The following is a 19,433-nucleotide window of genomic DNA, read 5'->3' on the forward strand; positions in this document are numbered from 1 at the left end:
CACACTCGTGGCTTAAAATCATAGAAATGTATTCTGTCACAGTTCTGGAGGCTGGAAGTATAAAATCAGAGCGTCAGCAAAGTTGATTCCTTTTGGAGACTCCGAGAGAGCATCTGTTCCATGCCTTTCTCCCTAGCTTGTGGTGGTTGCTGGCAGTCTTCGGCATTCCTTGGTTTGCAGCTGCCTCACTCCAGTCTCTGCCTCCATTGTCACTTGGCGTTTTTCCTGTGTCTCTGTGTTCATTTCCTCACGTGGCCTTGTTTTAAGTGTACCAGTCATTGGATTTAGGGCCCACCCTAATCCAGTAAGACTTTATCTTAACTTGATTACAGCTGCACAGACCCTGTTTCCAAATGAGGTCACTTTTCACAGGTACCAGGGATTAGCTACCTGTGACTCAATGTATCATTTTGGGAAACACAATTCAACCCACAAAAATCTCCTTATAATACTTGCACGGTGTCTTGTGAATAATAAGTTCTCAAATGTTTGTCGACTTGAATCGCATAGAGAGAAATCCATCATCTTACTCTTTTAATGGGAAAGTCATCCTGGACATTCTCTGAATCTGTGCCCCCTTTTTTCTCTTCTTTGCTCTCCATGACTGTTCATTCTTGCATGTATTTATCTTTTTGTGGCTGTCACTGAGTAAAGCGTTTTGGGAATTACAAAAGCTAAGTACTAGATACAAACCTTGTTTTAAAGGGAGAAAACAAAACTTGCCAAAGTAAAGTGGAATAATTAGAGAACAGTTAAGCCAAGTTGTATAGTATTTACTGTACAATCAGCAGGAAGACTCATTACTGGCTGGCTGTAGGAGACAGGAAGGTTTTATGTAAGGCAACAGAATTGGGCCTTAAAGGATAGCAAAGCAGAGGGGAAAAGGATGGGGCATTCAAAAAAGGAGATGAATTATGAGCAGAAGTACAAAATAGTTTGTATGGAATGGTGAAGAGGGAATTACTTAAGGAGAAGGGTTATACTGGAACTTAATAGAAAATAAGTTTGGAACATAGACTGGTATCGGGTACACCAGGTCATGAAAGCCCTGTAGAGGTCTTACATGGTCTTAGGAGCATGAGCATTGGGAACAAATATGAGTTTGAATCCTGGTTTAGTCACATGATCTGTGTTTTTACGAAAATTATTTGCCATTTTGAAGTCCCAGCTTCCTTAACTCTAAAATGGGAAGTGATACCTACCTCACAGTTGGGAAGATTAAATTACATATATATTAATATATGGTACTTATTGTATTACATGACATATTGTGAATATGCAATAAATGGTAGGGTTTCTAAATTTCACCTATCAAGTACAAAAATTAACAGATATGCAGAGTATTTAAATAATATGCTACAGTCAATAAATAGGTAAATAACTTTGAGAACTTTGTACACTTTTTCCTTTTTTTAAATTTCAGTGAGCTATTTATGAAAATTAGTCATGTTCTTGACTACAAGGCAAACCTTAAAAAATTCAGAATGGTAACATTTGTAGGCAACAATCTCCAATCAATCTAATAAACAATAAATCAGTGGCAATAAAAAGATGACTCACAAGTCATCTTATACACCTAATAATTGAGAAGAATCTTTGAAGTATCCCTGAGTCAAAGAGGAAATCAGTATTAAAATTATGAATTATCAAGAAATAGAGGCGGAAACATTTTATACTAAAACCTATGAAACATGGCTAAAGCTGTATCAAGAAGAAAATTAGTACCTTAGGGACTTCCCTGGTGGTGCAGTGGTTAAGAATCCGCCTGCCAATGCACAGCACACGGGTTCAAGCCCTGGTCCAGGAAGATCCCACAGGCCGCAGAGCAACTAAGCCCGTGTGCCACAACTACTGAGCCTGCGCTCTAGAGCCCGCGAGCCACAACTGCTGAGCCCATGTGCCACAACTACTGAAGCCCACGTGCCTAGAGCCCGTGCCCTGCAACAAGAGAAGCCACGGCAATGAGAAGCCTGTGCACTGCAACCAAGAGTAGCCCCCACTGGCCGCAACTAGAGAAAGCCCGCGTGCAGCAACAAAGACCCAATGCAGCCAAAAATAAATAAATAAAATAAATAAATTTATAAAAAACAAAGAAAAGGTTGGAATACTTTGTTCCTCAAATGTTTGGTAGAACGTGTCTGTAAAACCATTTGAATCTGGAATTTTTTGTGTTAGGAGAAGGAAAGGGGAAATATTTAACTGCTGCTCCAGTTTTTCAATTGTTGCAGAACTTTTAAGATTTTCTTTATCTTCTTGAGTCAGTTCCCCCCACCTTTGAATTTTGTTCATTTTAAATGTTTGGGCTCTTCTCTCTCTCTAATCATAATCAGTCTTTTCAAAAAACCAACTTTTTGTTCTGATCTTCAAACTTTACACAAAGATGTACAATGAAAAGGAAAGCTTCTTCTCAGCAGACCTGAGACTGTTTTTTCCAGAGGCAGTGACTGTACTTTTGTATATCCTTTCAATGACAATTTTATCTTTATACAATCCTTTTATTTTTTACTAGAACAAGATGGACAGTATGAGACATAGTGATCTGTACTCTTTTTTTGATTTCTCCCCCTTTTTTTTGTTTGTTTTTACATCAACCTCATTCTTTTTAATGCCAATGTAATATTCCACTGCGTGGATGTATCCTATTTATTTGAAAGTAGTTAAGCTTTTATACCAAGTAAAAACTTTCGCATTTGTTTAAAGGAACCTAAGAACCCGATCTGTCACTCCTAGTCTAGTAATAGACATCATCACTTCAGAGCTCCGACAGGCCCTCCATGTGCCTTACCCATTAACTAATCAGTTAAAATTAAAATGTTCATTTACTCCATAATAGCCTCCTTGGAAGCAGGTATATTCCATTTAAGTATCTTTAGTTAAAAACAGAACTGTTTCTATGATTTAAATGCCACGTAATGTTCTTAAACATTTAAATCCCTGTTTCTTTTGTAATTTACCCTGGTGTGTAGTACAAGGAAGGGTGCAGTTTTGTCTGTTTCCTCACGGCTGTCCTGTTTCCATTGTCGTTTATTTAAAGTTAATCTTTTCACATGTGTTTGAGATGCTACCTTTATTATGACTAAATTTACATATATTTACTTCCGGAATTTAAAAAAATGTGTTCCCTTGGTTGATCTATTCATCTGCCAATATCATAGCTTTTTTTTTTTTCTTTTAAATTTTATTTATTTTTTGGCTGCATTGGGTCTTCGTTGCTGTGCACAGGCTTTCTCTAGTTGTGGTGAGTGAGGGCTACTCTTCATTACGGTGTACGGGTTTCTCATTGTGGTGGCTTCTCTTGCTGTGGAGCACGGGCTCTAGGCGTGCAGGCTTCAGTAGCTGCAGCAGGTGGACTCAGTAGTTGTGGCACACGGGCTTCAGTAGTTGTGGCGTGTGAGCTCAGTAGTTGTGGCTCTCGGGCTCTAGAGTGCTTAGTAGTTGTGGCGCACGGGCTTAGTTGCTCCGCAGCATGTGGGATCTTCCCGGACCAGGGCTCGGACCCATGTCCCCTGCATTGGCAGGCGGATTCTTAACCACTGCGCCACCAGGGAAGTCCTATTATGGCTTTTTAAAGCCTTTTTATTTTTAAATAACTTTGGACTTACAAAAGAGTTGGAAAAATAATAGAGAGTTCCCATGTACCCTTCACTTAGCTTCTCCTAATGTTAACATCTTACATATCCATAGTATAATGATCAGAACTAAGAAATTAACTTACTGGTACAGTACAGTTAACTTCATACTATTTTACTTATAATGGCTTTGTATAGTCATTTAATATGTGGTAGGTGTACTCCTATTCTTCTCTTTTCATGTTTTCCCTTTTTTGCTTGTTTGTTTTTTTCAGTTTTCTAGCTGCAGAAAACAAAATAAAAACCAGTCTTATATAATATTTATATTGGGACCATATAAAATTTATATATTAACTTAGGGAGAAATGACATCTTTATGATACTGAATCTTTACGTACACAAACAAGGTATGTCTTTCCATTTGTTGAAATGTACCTTTGTGTCTTTCAGAAGCGTTTTATAGTTTTCCTCATAATATGTTTTGAACTCTTTGTTCAGTTTATGCCTGTGTTTTTTGTGGTTTTTTTTTTATTATAAATAAGATCTTTTCTTCCATTTCATCTTCTATCTGGTTTCTCTTTGCACATATGAAGGAAAGATTTCTGTATATTTTGTACTACACTAAATTACTAGACTATCTTGTTGTGGTAATATTTAGTTGATTCTTTTGGATATTCTAGGTATATAATTATATCATCTGCCAATAGTATTCCTTTCTAATTTCATTCTTTAATTGTGTTGACTGGTATAATGAGTAAGAGTGGTAAAAATGGGCTTTACCTTAGTTTAGCAATATAGTATATCCAGTGTTTCCATATTCTGTGGTACTGGCTTTGGGCTGCTATATATTGTGTTAAAAAAAAAAGTGTCCTATTATATTCAGTATTTTCAACAAAACTGGACATTAAATTTGTAAAGCATCTTTTCATCACCTTTGGCATGATAATATTTTTCTTCTGTGTAGACCTATTAATATGTTGAATAATGTCAATTTTATAATAGTGATTTTTGTTGTAAATTTTAGGTTTTCCATCTCTTTTTGTTGTTAGTTTTTTTTTTTTTTTTAATTTATTTATGGCTGTGTTGGGTCTTAATTTCTGTGTGAGGGCTTTCTCTAGTTGTGGCAAGCGGGGGCCACTCTTCATCACGGTGCTCGGGCCTCTCACTATTGCGGCCTCTCTTGTTGCAGAGCACAGGCTCCAGACGTGCAGGCTCAGTACTTGTGGCTCACGGGCTCAGCTGCTCCACGGCATGTGGGATCTTCCCAGACCAGGGCTCGAACCCATGTCCCCTGCATTAGCAGGCAGACTCTCAACCACTACGCCACCAGGGAAGCCCTGTTGTTAGTTTTGATAAATTACATTTTCTAGTAAATTATCTGTTTCATTTAGTTTTCAAATTTATTTACATAGAATTGAGCAAAGTAGTCTTTTATGACTCTTGGTTTCTTCTCTTTCTATTGGTGTTTTCCTCTTTTTTCATTACCATCTAACAGTACTGGCAAATACATCTTTTTTTAATTCATTAAAACAAAACAATAAAAGCAGTTTAACTAATTTTTAAAAAAGTGATCCCAAACTTCTTAAATTATAATAAAGAATCCTTCAGATTTAATTCTGATTGAATCCTTCAGATTTAATTCTAATTGCCTGCCTAAGCTTTTCTGCCTCCCTGCATTAATTTCTTAGGATGCTTGTAAATTTGTTTTCCAGTCAACATTTGGATGAAAATCTAAATAACAGTCCTTTTGCTTTCTTCTCCCCTACCTTACTCTTAAGGGGTGAGGATCTCTTTACTGGGTATCCTTACTGAAAAACAAATTTAGATCTTTGTATATTCTCAGTAGCGTGAAAGATTCAGAGTTTTTCCCCATTTCATGTGATAAATTTTGATATTTTTAATGATGCTGAGTGACTTTCATTTAAGATATATTTGGTATGAAATTCATGTGATTGTATAAAAGGCATTCTAAAATAAGTTTATGATTTTTTAAATTTTTCAGTAAGCAGTTTTGACTTAGGGATGGCTGCAGCATCCTGCAAGGATATAAGGCAAAGTATTACTCCATGAAATGTCTTATTTTTCCTGTAAAATTGTATGAAAGCACCCTGCTTTCTAAAGCAGAAATGACTTAAATGATTTGATTCTGGAGGGGGGAAGAAAAGGTGATCGAATTTTTTTTTTTTTAATATTTATTTATTTATTTGGCTGCGCCAGGCCTCAGTTGCAGCATGAGGGATCTATTTCCCTGACCAGGGATCGAACCCGGACCCCCTGCACTGGGAGCGTGGAGTCTTAACCACTGGGCCACCAGGGAAGTCCCATGGTCAAATGTTTTAATTGTCCATCTGAAGGGCTGAATTCTTTTCCCTCCAGTAAAGAGCACTTTTAGTAGTCTCGTGTTCATTTTGCCCATCTGGTTCTTTTTGTGATTGTGTGAGGTTATAACCTCTGTGTCTTAGCATACTTCTGTGTACTTTGCTCTTTCTCCGTGTTATTACCTTTTCTCTTATTTTATTGTTTTAGTGGAAAATTACCTGTTAGGATTTTATTTGAAATGAAGAATTTTAGGGCTTACATTATTAAATACTGTCAGATCCCCACATCTGTCACATGGTTTTTAATGTGCTCTTTCCAGACCTGCTTATTAGTGGTATGGTGTAAAACAGATAAGTGACCCCACCTATGAATTTCTCCCTTGTTTTTGAGACATCTCTGTCCTTTTCAAGAGGGTGAATTATTCTTCACCTCCTGTCCATTGGTTGGGGGACTGGGGCTTACAACAATAGATCAACAGTAGGTCTTACTAAGGAAGTTATGTTTCAAGTGTATTTTCGTAATATAACTTACACAGCACTTTTATTTTTAGACCCTCCTTTTGTTTCTTAATTCTAACAATATCCCTGTAAATTATCTTAGAACAGGTAGTAAATGTCCATTGTACAAGTGGTGAAATGAATTACAATGAAGGGGCAAAGGTAAAAACAGGACCAAGACTGAAATTAAGACCCAGATCTCCAAATACAAGTCATTCTTTTCAGCAGTAAAGACTTTTGTGAGTGATCCCCACCTCCTCCCAGGATTCCGTTTCCTCCTCAGGAGACGGTGGGTTGCACCAGGTTTATCATTGACTCTAGCCATTCGAGACCAGACGAGACCTGAGTCCTTTGATTTCCCTTGTTAGGGACCTTCCAGTTGCTGAACCCCCAATATTGTAATGACTAGCCAGTGTTATAATTTGTCTGCCTTATTTTGTGTAGTGGATTTTTATTACAGAAATATTTTTCTTAATGTCCAGATCTTTAAGTATTCCTTGAGTACAAACTTTGTTATACTTTTTAGCTTTTAAATATAGATAGAATTTTATTTATTCCTAAGTGAGTTTGGGATTAAACTAAAAAGAGAATCTGGGTCTTTGAAACTTGGTTAGTCTGAACGTAACTCCTAGCATTCTCTAATTCTTCAGGCCAAGGACCTCTTATTACCTGGCTATCTTCTATATCTTTCTTTTCTCCCCTCTTCTTTCATAGTCACGTAATTAATAGCCAGGCTCTTCTTCACTTCTCTTTGACAGTCTCCACTCCTAAAATCATCAGTTTTCTTTAAGTGTCTTTCAGCCTCAGTCTGAACACAGTGGGTCCCAAGATGCATATGCCATAGCATGGCCTGTTATATTCATCCTTTTGGATGAATGTATTAGAATTTATACTAGTAATTATTATCATCTTTCTATCCAAAAGATTTGAAGTCTCAATCTAAACTTCTCCCTTGTGTCCATTTTGTTAATGACTGCCTTTTTGATGAGGCCTTCTTGGAACTTCATACTTCCCTATGGATAATGTTTAAGACTAGCCTTTTATCAAATGAAAAGTGGTAGAATGCAATACCTAATCTCATTAATCCAGTCTGGCTTTAAAATTATGTGACTATTGGACAAAATCCAAAAATATATTAATATTACCAATATAAATAAGTTTCTTATCAATGATTATATTTCCTAAGTCTTGCCATTTAAAATATCTTTAAAACCTTGGAAAAATTCTAACCTGATAGAAATCTCATCCACCTGTGAAAAGACAAATGTTTTCAAACACTACTGAAGTTCTCTTCTATTTTAGTCCTATCTGTCTTTAATTAAGACCCCAGTATTTCATCCTCTTAGAAAGATGCTGCTACTTGCACAATATTGTTTTGAGATGGAAACTACTACATAAACACAATTCTTCTAATTAAGTGTCTCCAGGGTTTTGTTTCTTTATCCCTTTCTTTGTAAACAAGCAGCCACTATATTTTTAGTAGTGAATTTCAAAATCCTTTTTAACCTTATAGGTCCAAGGGTAGCCAAGGATGGCTGCAGCTTCATATGATCAGTTGTTAAAGCAAGTTGAGGCACTGAAGATGGAGAACTCAAATCTTCGACAAGAGCTAGAAGATAATTCCAATCATCTTACAAAACTGGAAACTGAGGCATCTAATATGAAGGTATCAAGACTGTGACTTTTAATTGTAGTTTATCCATTTTTATTCAGTACTCCTTTCTGTAAACTTGGGATTAGACACTTCACTTACTTAAAAGTGTGTTGTAAGTTAAACAGTAATATGTAAACTCTTCCTTGCAAAAGTTAACATTTATATTTTTAAACAAAATGTTTTGAATTCATCCAGCAAATCATATAAAGAAAATGATTGTAAAACCCCAGTGACTCATTAGTTAGTTCTTAGTTATTTTTAAGCTTAAAAATAAAAGGCCAACTTAACCATCACTATAGTGAGGCTGGGTGTTCTGTGTAATTCATAGAAACTAGCCTCACAACCTTAGAATATATCTCAAGTATTAAATATTGCCATCATCCCCAACTCTCTCAGATCTTGTCTTCACTTAAGTGCTGCAATGATAGATGATCAAGAAAATCAGGGTGCCCTAGTGGGAAGAGTCCTGAACTGAAAGTCAGTACCTGGTCCTGTTCCTGGTTTTGCCATAAGCTAAACTACATACTCTAGGGTACCCTTCTAGAATTAAGTTGCCTTATTTGGAAAATACAGTCATTGCACTAGCATAGATGATTTCCATGACACCTTCAAGCCCTGAAATTGGTTTCTCAAATAACATTGAAAAGCTGTGATAACCTCCACGAAAAGTTATAAAATATTAAGTCTGCACTGGGGAAAATACGTTCTAATTTCAAAATAATTAAGGTTAAAACTTTAACTGTTTTACTTTCCAGCTACTTAGGCAGATTCTCCTCTCACTGAACTTAATAACTTTATAGAATTGGAGATTCAACAAAACTGTTAACCTCCTTCTCTTTTAAAAAATTCTTCCTGCTACGTGTTGTTTCTGTGCCTTGGCTATTTTAACATCTGGGTTTCCGACCCTTTCTTCCTGTCTGCTCACTACTCTTATTCCTTATTCATTTCCTAGTCTCTTCTAGTTATTTTTCCATGCATTTTGAGGTCTCCCTTATTCTTCAAGCTTCTGTATATCACTGAACTATTTTCTCTCCTCTTTTACTTTTGTATTCATTATCATAACAGTTCAGCCTTTTACTCATATGAGCTTTTCTTTTTCTTTCTTTCTTTCTTTCTTTCTTTCTTTCTTTCTTTCTTTCTTTCTTTCTTTCTTTCTTTCTTTCTTTCTTTCTTTCTCTCTCTCTCTCTTCTCTCTCTCTCTTTCTCTCTCTCTTTCTCTCTCTCTTTCTCTTTCTTTCTTTCTCTCCCTCCCTCCCTGCCTCCCTCCCTGCCTCCCTCCCTATGTATCTATAAATCTTTTCCACTCTAATTGCTTATTTCTATGGCAATAGCAATTGACAGATCTCCAAGACACCTACCTCAAGTCCTTTTGGAGTTTAAGTAGACTATAAAGAAACATTTTTTCTCACCACAGACTTTGGGTGACCTTATAAACAGCTGACTCAATTATCTACTAGGTTAAAAAAGAATAGTCTGGTATTTTAACACAGATCAACATAATATATCTAAAATTATTGTACATGGCATGTGGTTTTAAAAGTTTAAAGATAAAAAACTTAAAATTCCCAGCAGGACTACTCTTTCATCTACTTCAGAAGTATACTTAGTAGGGAATTCTTCCTGGCACGCCTATCTCAATGTCTCTTTTGTAGTGCAGAATTCTGAGGTCCCTTTTAAAAGTTGTTGTTTTTTTTTTTTTAAACTGCTTGAGCAAATTCAAAATTCACTTTTGGGAAACATTTTAACCTATCTTTAGATCCATCTCCATGTTGAAATGGAATGTCTCTCAGAGTAACAATACAAGTCAGACCCTTAAATTTCTACAGTGGAATATCAGGGTGACCTCTTAGCCATGTGGTATAATATACATCATGAACATTACTATTTAATATTAAATACTAATTAAATACTAATATTGTCTGAATTCAACTGTGAATTGATTATTACTCAGCAAGTGCTTTTACAGACATCCTTGCTAAGCCATCCACATATTTCTTCAGGATTGGGTGTATGGTATCATAGCAGTTACGCCCTTGTACTGAAATTATTTATGTATCTCTCCTTTTAAGAGGCTTTATGGTGTTAAAGAATAGGAACGATGACCTGTTTATTTTGTCTTAGAATATCGATTTGTGACAAGACACTTGGAAACATTGGCACTTCCTACATTGGATTAAAGTTAATCCAAAACAATGGTTATTTCTCAAAAAATCACTTATTAGACTTTGGAATACATCATATGATCTTGAATTATGTTTCCTGATCATTAACATATTTACCCTATGGAAGGCAAGGTGTGTCTCCTCCAATTAGATATCTCAGGATTTCTGAAGTTTATGCAGTAGTACCATCTAGTGGCAAAAGAGAACACTGCTTTGCTATTGCTTACATGTCATTGATACTATAAAAATATTTTTTGTGTGTGTGTCAGGGAAGTATGTGTACAACAGTTAGGGAAATGTGAACACTGACTGTATATTTGAGAATATTAAGGAAATGCTTATTTTTTAGGTATAATGATGGCATTGTGGTTGTGTTTAGAAAGAATCCCTGTGTAAATATATGTATCGAATTTTTTTACAGAAGAGACAGTGTGTCTGAGATTTGTTTTTCAGATAAATTTGGGTTGTGGGGGAATGGAGAAAATGATTATGGGTATAGATGAAAGAAGCCCATGAGTTGATAGTTACTGAAGTAAGATGTGAGGATACACAGGAGTTTGTTATATTGTTCTCTACATTTATGTATATACTTGACATTTCTGTAATTAAAATAAAATACAGATTTTGTGGGATTTAGATCAGATAAATGCAGCAATTACAGCTAAACTTAAGAGAAATTATGTACTATATTTTTTACTCCAGGGCTAGAAATCAACGTGATTTACTTTAAAATGGTGAGCATAGCAACAAGGTAAATATGGTGAGTTGTGAAGCATTTAAACTGAGATATGGCATGGTATAGAAAAAATTATCTTTAGGTAAAATATTAATCAACCATTTAATCTTTTTTGTATTTTAGCAAAATGAAATATTTATAACTTGCTCTGTAAACTATAAAACCATACATGGAAAGTGTCCTTTATTTTCAGAGTATAAGAAAAAATGAGAAGTAGAAATTCAAATTGGCACATTTCATAATTTATTTTGAAGATTTAATTACCAAGTATACTTTTATCTGGTAATGAAAAGAATAAATAACTATGATATATTGAGAAAAACAGAAGTGGGTCAAGCAGAAACCCCCTTGAAATGACACAGTTGCTCATTGATAAATATTTCCTATTTACTGATATGACCACAGCATATTTTGTCTCTACTAATTAAGTCTCTGATGTTTTTAAAATCTTAAAATGTTTTTTAAAATAATGTGATTATGTAATGTAACTAAGTAATTTTTTAAAACCAAACTTCCAGAATTTATAAATACAAATGAATATTCTCTCCTTTAAAATTTACATATTAATTTAAAAAGCTGTGGTTTCTCAAAACATTTTTTGAAGTATTTTATTTGGAATTGCTTTGCAGTTGTGTTGGATTTTCTCTTAAAAACTCTCTGAAATTGAGGACTTCTTTTAGGTTGTATGCAGCATGCAGCCACAGGCAATCAATCAGTACTACTGCAGCAACTAGAAAACACTGGATAAAAAATTAAAATCGTACTTTTAAAGACATTGGAGAACTGTGAAATCATCAAGGACTGTATTAACTAAAATTCCTAAGAGGAAAGAGCCCTTTCTAGATGAGCTGAGATCACTGGTAATTTTCTTCCCCAGGGGTATTTGCTATTTCTAGGGACAGACTGATAATTCGTCACTGGCACAGGACTCTACTGGAGGAAAGAAACTGTTGGAGGTCTTGACAAACATGTGGGCAGATGTGAAGTATTGACATTTAGAGGAGCTCCAAATGCATGGCTAGTTTTCCCAAATTTTATCCAAATGCATGGGGCATTGGCTGAGTCTTGCTGTGGGGAAGGATGCTGGGGATGGACTGTGGAGGCAGGATGTTAGGAGGCCATGTCCTGCTAGAGGAATACTCATACAACAGGTCTCCTCAGGCTAAGCGTAGAGGAGAGAGACATTCAAGGAACTTGGCAAACCAAATCAGACATGAAATTCACTTAAACTGCAGCTGCAACCTATTTTCAGTTACTGGATGAAGGAAATCAGACCCCAATGGTGGAAAGGGCAAACTCTTTGAGGCAAAATCTGATCTGAAGTCTTTATTGTTCTTGTATACATAATGACTAGCATGCAGTTAAAAGTTACAAGAAATACAAAGAAATAGGAAAATGACTGATAATCAAAAGAACAAATAGAAAATAGAGGCAAATCCCAAGATGATCCACGTGTTGTAATTAGTAGTCAAAGATTTTAACATAATTTAAATGTTTTGAAAAAAAAGGAAAAGATGGATTAAATGGATGAAAAATCAGAAAATCTCGACAGAGAATTGGAATCTGTAATTAAGAAGAATCATATAGATATTCTATAACTGAAATATTTTTGACATTAACTTATTGGATGGGCTTGACCACAGGTTAAACACAGGATTAATGAACTAGTGAGAAGATAGAATTAGTGAACATGTAAAAAGGTCAATAGAAAAATATCCAAACTGAAGCACAGAAGAGGAAGAAAAATGGAAAACAAAAAGAGTATGTAAGAGTTATGAGGGACACAGGCAAATAGGTAAAGGCAAATATAATTGAAGTCTTAGAAGGGGCAGGGGAAGAGAATGGAGCAAAAGTAATATTTAAAGACGTAGTGGCTGAGAATTAATGTAAAGCTGTTGTAAAGTTATTAAGACAATGTGGTAATTAGAGTAGATTAGTAGACTAACAGCAATAGAGTTGAGAAAAATACCTACGTATATATGGTCACCTGATTTATGATCCAGGCATCCCTGCAGATCAGTGGGGAAAGGCTGGTCTTTTCAATAAATGGTGCAGAGGCAATTAAATATCTGTATGAAGGAAAAAAACCCAAAAAAGAACCAAGAGCTCTACCTCAAATCATATGCAAAAAAGTAATTCAAGTAAATCATATGCAAAAAAAGTAAATGTGAAGACAGAACAGTTTCCTTCTGGAAGAAAACTTAGGGAATAGCTTCATCTCCTTAGAGTAGGCAAAGATTTCTTAAATAGAACGCCAAAGTACTAAAAATTTATCAGTTGGACATCATTAAAACCGACAGCTTTTCTTCATCAAAAGACTCCATTATGTTTCTAGAAGAAAATATAGGATAATATTGCTTTGACCTTCATGAAGGCAAAATTTCTTAGTACACATAAAGCTCTAAACACAAAAGAAAAAAAGGTATAAAATGAATGTCATCAAATTTAAAACTTAAAGTCTTTTCAAAAGACTTCATTAAGAAAATGAAAAGGTAAGGCATAGACTGGAAGAAAATATTTGCAGCATGTATATCTGATAAAGGACTTGGTTCAGAATATACAAAGAATTTTTAAAAACCAATAATTTTAAAAGTCCAGTTTTTAAAATCTGGCCCAAAACTTGAAAAGACAATTAAAAAAGGAAGGTAAATGGTCAGTAAGCACATGTAAAGGGATTCAACATCCTTTATCCTCAGGGAAATGCAAATATCATTTCATTCCTACTCAAATCACTAAAATTTAAAAGACTGATCATGCCAAATGTGGAACATCAAGATGCTTATACATTACTGGTAGGAGTATAAAATGGCACATCATCTTTGGAAAACCATTCAGCAGTTTCTTTTAAAGTTAAACCCTATGACTCAGCGTTTAAACTTTCAGATATATACTCAAGAGAAGTGAGTGCATGTGTCCACCTGAAGATATGTGCAAAAATGTTCATAGTAACATTCTTCATAATAGCCTCCAAACTGGCAACAACCCAAATGTCCATCAAGAGTGAGGATAAAGGATAAATCAGTTGAGGTGCATTCATACAGCGGATAACTACAAAGCATTAAAAAAAAAATAACTGATACATGCAACAGCATGAATAAATCTCTAGAAATTTTGGTGAGCAAAAAACGTGAGACACAAAAGACTTTATACTGTATGATTTCATTTATATGCAGTTCACAGGCATGCCAACTAATAGATACAGAAATCAGAATACTGGTTACCTCTGGGGAGTGAATATTGATTGGTAAGGGGCAAAAGGGAACCTTCTGAGATGCTGGAAATGTTCTGTGTCTTCCCTGGGTAGTGATTACATGGATACTTAGATTACATCAGAAACTTAATATTGGTTTACTTTTCATATGTATGTTGTATCTCAGTAAAACAGAAAAAAAATTAAGGCTAATTTTTGTCATGGAATAGCCATAAACTATTCACAACAAAGTAGTGAGTAATCTAGTCATGCTGGATGATGTCATCTTGAGGCAAGGTAACTGGATCTGACTATGAATTAATGTGTGCATTTTTTTTCTTTTTTTGGTGAGGTTCATAACTCAGAATGTACAAAAAAAGTTTAATGGAACATATTGGAATAAGTAGCTTCCAAGGTGGCTGCTTTGAAAGTCTTAAAAAAATTTTTTTTAAACCTTAAATTTCAATAATTTTTACTTTTGTGGTTAGAGCTTTTATCAACAGACTTCTAACCACATGCAGAGAAACTTTAAAAAAACATATTACAAGTTGTGCATATTTACTATTTTTAAAAATTAGGAAATACGGGCAAACAAAAAGAGATATCAAAATCACCCATTTAAAAAATGTTTTTAATACCAGCAGTAACCTTTGATAGTATGTATATTTTTCTCTCTGTGCATTTTATGCAGTCATGCATTTAATGGGATCATATTTTGAAGCATGCTTTTTAATTTAATATAGTCATCTTTTCATATCATTAAATATTTTATAATATTTTCATAGTTCTATAATATTCCGTTGTATGGCTAATGCCATAAATTTATTTAATCCTTTATTGTTGGACATGCAGGTTTACATAGCCTTTTAATTTCTATTGTTGGTGTTATTTTAATTTTTCTTTATTATTTTTTAACATGTTTTCAAAAAACTGTTAATGTGCCATTAGTTTTGAAAAATTAGGTATATGTCCTATGAGATGCCAAGGGTTTCTTTTTCTTGTTGTTTTTGAACTCTTAAGTACTTGTACCTTTTCTAAAAACAATATTTTTTTGTAATACCTGTTGTTTTAAAATTAGGAAACCAAAAACAAGCAAAAAAATTGCTTGCAATTCTAACTTCCATAGAATACCACTGTTAACTCTTGATGATAGGCTTTGGAGAATAATCTTGTATAAAGAGAGACCTGATCAGAGCTGTGTTTTAAAAGGCTTACTCTGATAGTTCTGTGCAAGGTAGGACCGTTTAGGAGTTTATTTTAGTAGTTTTGAGGTTAATAACCAGGATAGTGACAGAGTAGAAAAGAGATGCCTATAAGAGAGATAATAGAGCTAGAATACAGAATTTGATAACTGATTGGGAAGATGAAGGAGGGGATGCTGAGGATTTGAGCCTGGAGGTACAAAAGAAGGCTACTGCCATTTAACTGAAGGAGTACAAGGCGAAGAACAGGTTTTAGTGGCACAAAATGATAGTTCGGACATTTACATGTGCAGTGCATATCATCCAGATACACTGGATGTAAAGTATCTATCAGTCATACTGGGAAAGTGAGTCTGAAATTTGCAAGTGAGGTTAGGATTAGACATATAATTGGAAGTTATTTGAGAAAGGCAGTTGTTGAATTGTGAGACTGGGGATTATAAGAAATAGGGATAAGATTAAAGGATCAGGGGCTTCCCTGGTAGCGCAGTGGTTGAGAATCCGCCTGCCAATGCAGGGGACACGGGTTCGAGCCCTGGTCTGGGAATGATCCCGTATGCCGTGGAGCGACTGGGCCCGTGAGCCACAATTACTGAGCCTGCGCGTCTGGAGCCTGTGCTCCACAACAAGAGAGGCCACGGTAGTGAGAGGCCTGCGCACCGCGATGAAGAGTGGCCCCCGCTTGCCGCAATTAGAGAAAGCCCTCGCATAGAAACGAAGACCCAACACAGCCATAAATAAATTAATTTAAAAAAAAAAGATTAAAGGATCATTGAAAGACTACAAGCAGCAGTGGATGGAAGGAGAATTGGGATCCTAAACACTGCAGGTAGCCTACAGTGGTAATCTCAAACTTTATGGAAGAGATGGTGTCCTGATGTTTATACCAAATGTTTTAGAGTAATCTACATTCATTTGAGAAAGGCATCCCTGTGCAAATTTATTTCCTATCCCACAGTTGTGATACACTCTGGCATAATTTCTGAACATGAATATCAGTCACCTCCACGTTCCCACGTCTACTTATCTAAGCCTTTTAACCTCCAACATGGTCTGTTATTTGAAGGTCATATCTTAAGGTCACAGGCTATTTCTTGTTGTTAACATAGGGATTCTTTTCTTAATGCTTATAATGTCACTGTCAAGGTAAACCAGTGAAGTTGTCTTTGCTACATTTACTCACTTTTTGACAGATTTCCTTTTCAATCTATTTATGGATCATTTTTCATATAGAGGAACACTGCCCATAGCTATAAGATTGTAAATGTTCAAATACACTGTTTTGCATTGGGAAACCTAGTTGACCAACAAAAGATTTTGTTGTGAACTACAATGGGATGCCTCAGAATATATAAAATGTAAATGTATATAAATTATAGAAAAACTAGTAGAAGATGAAAGTTCCCAACCTTCTTTGACAAAAATTTATCAAGAGAAGGATTTAGATGGGAAAAGAAATAATGGATCAAAAGTCAGGAGACAGTGAGCATACAGTCACTTAACTATCTGCTGATTATAAATCAGTGTACTAGTAGAATGTACATAAATGTAGTATATAAAAGCTTGCTGTTTATTGGGGTGTTAAATAAAACAGCATACTGTGTTAATCTGGTTTTTTCATGGCCATGTTGGTATAAGCTTAAGAGACATGGATTTTAAACACATAACTAGCTTTTGCGCCTCGGGCAAGTCTTTGAGTCTCAGTTGATCTGTCTGAAAGATGAGAATGACCCACTTTGCTATATTATTTCAGAAGTTACAGATAATATATCTTAACTATTCCATATATATAGTATATTGCATGGAGACTACCCATAATCACCATTATCACAAAATATCACTGTTGTTGGGCTATAATTTATTATTCATAATTAGTAATAGGTAATATATGTAGAGTACTTTACAGATAGATACGTTTTCAGATAGATCTGAAATAACTTTGTTCCCCGAGCAGACCTAAATGCCAAGAAACTTAGAAGCATGTCTTCAAAAAGTTATTTAGGGGACTTCCCTGGTGGCACAATAGTTAAGAATCTGCCTGCCAATGCAGGGGACCTGGGTTCGATCTCTGGTCCAGGAAGATCCCACATGCCATGGAGCAACTAAGCCCGTGAGCCACAACTGCTGAGCCTGTGCTCTAGAGCCCGTGAGCCACAACTGCTGAGCCTGTGCTCTAGAGCCCATGAGCCACAACTACTGAGCCCACGCGTCACAACTACTGAGCCTGCGTGCCTAGAGCCCGTCTCCGCAACAAGAGAAGCCACCACAATGAGAAGCCCACATGCAGCAACGAAGACCCAACGCAGCCAAAAATTTTTTTTTTAATTTTAAAAATAAAGTTGATATTATTAAAAAAAAATTACTTAGAATTTTGTGATGTTAATATATTGTGTTCTTTTTTACAGGAAGTACTTAAACAACTACAAGGAAGTATTGAAGATGAAGCTATGGCTTCGTCTGGACAGATTGATTTATTAGAGCGTCTCAAAGGTAGATTTTTTTATTTATTTATTTTTTAACATCTTTATTGGAGTATAATTGCTTTACAATGTTGTGTTAGTTTCTGCTTTATAACAAAGTGAATCAGCTATACATATACATATATCAAAGGTAGATTTTTAAAAAGTGTTTTAAAGTAATTTTTTAAGCTCCAGTTGTCAACTTAAGGTGTATATACCCAAGTACAGTTTCTCTTGATTAGAATGTTGGTATTGGGTTTTCTTGGCTTTGAATAAACTATTTTAGATTCCTTCCTTGATAATCTTCAGCTCTTTCTAAAACTCATTGCTGTTCTGCTAGTCACTAAATAGGCTTTAATAAGCTGTATGCCACAGAGTGGGCCCATTGCTTCATGTGAAGGAGTCAGTGACCTTCTTTGTTTCGTCCAGCATAGAAGTGCTTTATCTTCATGTACATATGGCCTGATTTTTCGTGGGACTGTTTCTCTTATAGAACCAGGAGTCAATGAATTTCTCTGAGCATCAGCATTTGTGATAAGGATTTCTTCTGTTTCCTATATAAATTTGCTGCTCAATAACTGCCATAATTTAGTACTCCTACAGGCTTTATGTAATATATATAATGTATTTTCAATTATATTATAAAATGGCTTAAAATTGGAGACCTAAAATATGAACCAAAGATTTCATTTTTAAAAGATAGAAGCGCCGGGCGGTGCCGAGGAGGGAGTCACGGGGTGGCTCACTGCCCTGTGTGTAAAGTTTTCTCCGCGGGGGGCTGGGTTCACGTGGCAAGTTATCTCTGGAGTTCAACTTTCAGTTGAAACCAGCCTCAAGTTTCACCTGTCCTCACTGACCCGTGGATTTCTGTGTGACCAGCTGTGTGGGTTACAGGCTCTAGGTGCTCCAACCAAGCGTCAGGGCTGTGCCTCTGAGGTGGGAGAGCTAAGTTCAGGACATTGGTCCACAAGAGACCTCCCAGCTCCACATAATATCAACTGGCGAAAATCTCCCAGAGATCTCCATCTCAACGCCAAGACCCAGCTCCACTCAACGAGCAGCAAACTACAGTGCTGGACATCCTATGCCAAACAACTAGCAAGACAGGAACACAACCCCACCCATTAGCAGAGAAGCTGCCTAAAATCATAATAAGGCCACAGACACCCCAAAACACACCACCAGACGTGTACCTGCCCACCAGAAAGACAAGATCCAGCCTCATCCACCAGAACACAGGCACTAGTCCCCTCCACCAAGAAGCCTACACAACCCATTGAACCAACCTTAGCCACTGGGGGCAGACACCAAAAACAACGGGAACTACGAACGCGCAGCCTGGAAAAGGAGACACCAAACACAGTAAGTTAAGCAAAATGAGAAGACAAAGAAACAGCAGATGAAGGAGCAAGGCAAAAACCCACCAGACCTAACAAATGGAGAGGAAATAGGCAGTCTACCTGAAAAAGACTTCAGAATAATGATAGTAAATATGATCCAAAATCTTGGAAATAGAATGGAGAAAATACAAGAAACGTTTAACAGGGACCTAGAAGAACTAAAGAGCAAACAAACAGTGATGAACAACCCAATAAATGAAATTAAAAATTCTCTAGAAGGCATCAATAGCAGAATAACTGAGGCA

General features: G+C 35.9%; 1 protein-coding gene across 17 annotated transcripts in view; it reads left to right on the forward strand.

Moving 5' to 3' along the window:
- Positions 1 to 19,433, forward strand: part of APC (APC regulator of WNT signaling pathway) — a 135,864-nt gene that overhangs the window by 39,667 nt on the left and 76,764 nt on the right. For 8 of the 17 annotated variants that reach the window (XM_082455718.1, XM_082455721.1, XM_082455711.1 and 5 more), the window contains exons 2-3: positions 7,899 to 8,051; positions 17,735 to 17,819. In XM_082455718.1, the coding sequence (XP_082311844.1) occupies positions 7,917 to 8,051; positions 17,735 to 17,819 (220 nt within the window). In that variant the 5' untranslated portion in view covers positions 7,899 to 7,916. Of the gene's footprint in view, positions 1 to 7,898; positions 8,052 to 17,734; positions 17,820 to 19,433 lie in introns of those variants that run through there. The other 9 variants (XM_082455708.1, XM_082455722.1, XM_082455724.1 and 6 more) reach the window with 2 other exon arrangements.

This window comes from Balaenoptera physalus (genome assembly GCF_965194825.1).
Source record: "Balaenoptera physalus genome assembly, chromosome: 3".
In the NCBI taxonomy this organism is placed as follows: domain Eukaryota; kingdom Metazoa; phylum Chordata; class Mammalia; order Artiodactyla; family Balaenopteridae; genus Balaenoptera; species Balaenoptera physalus.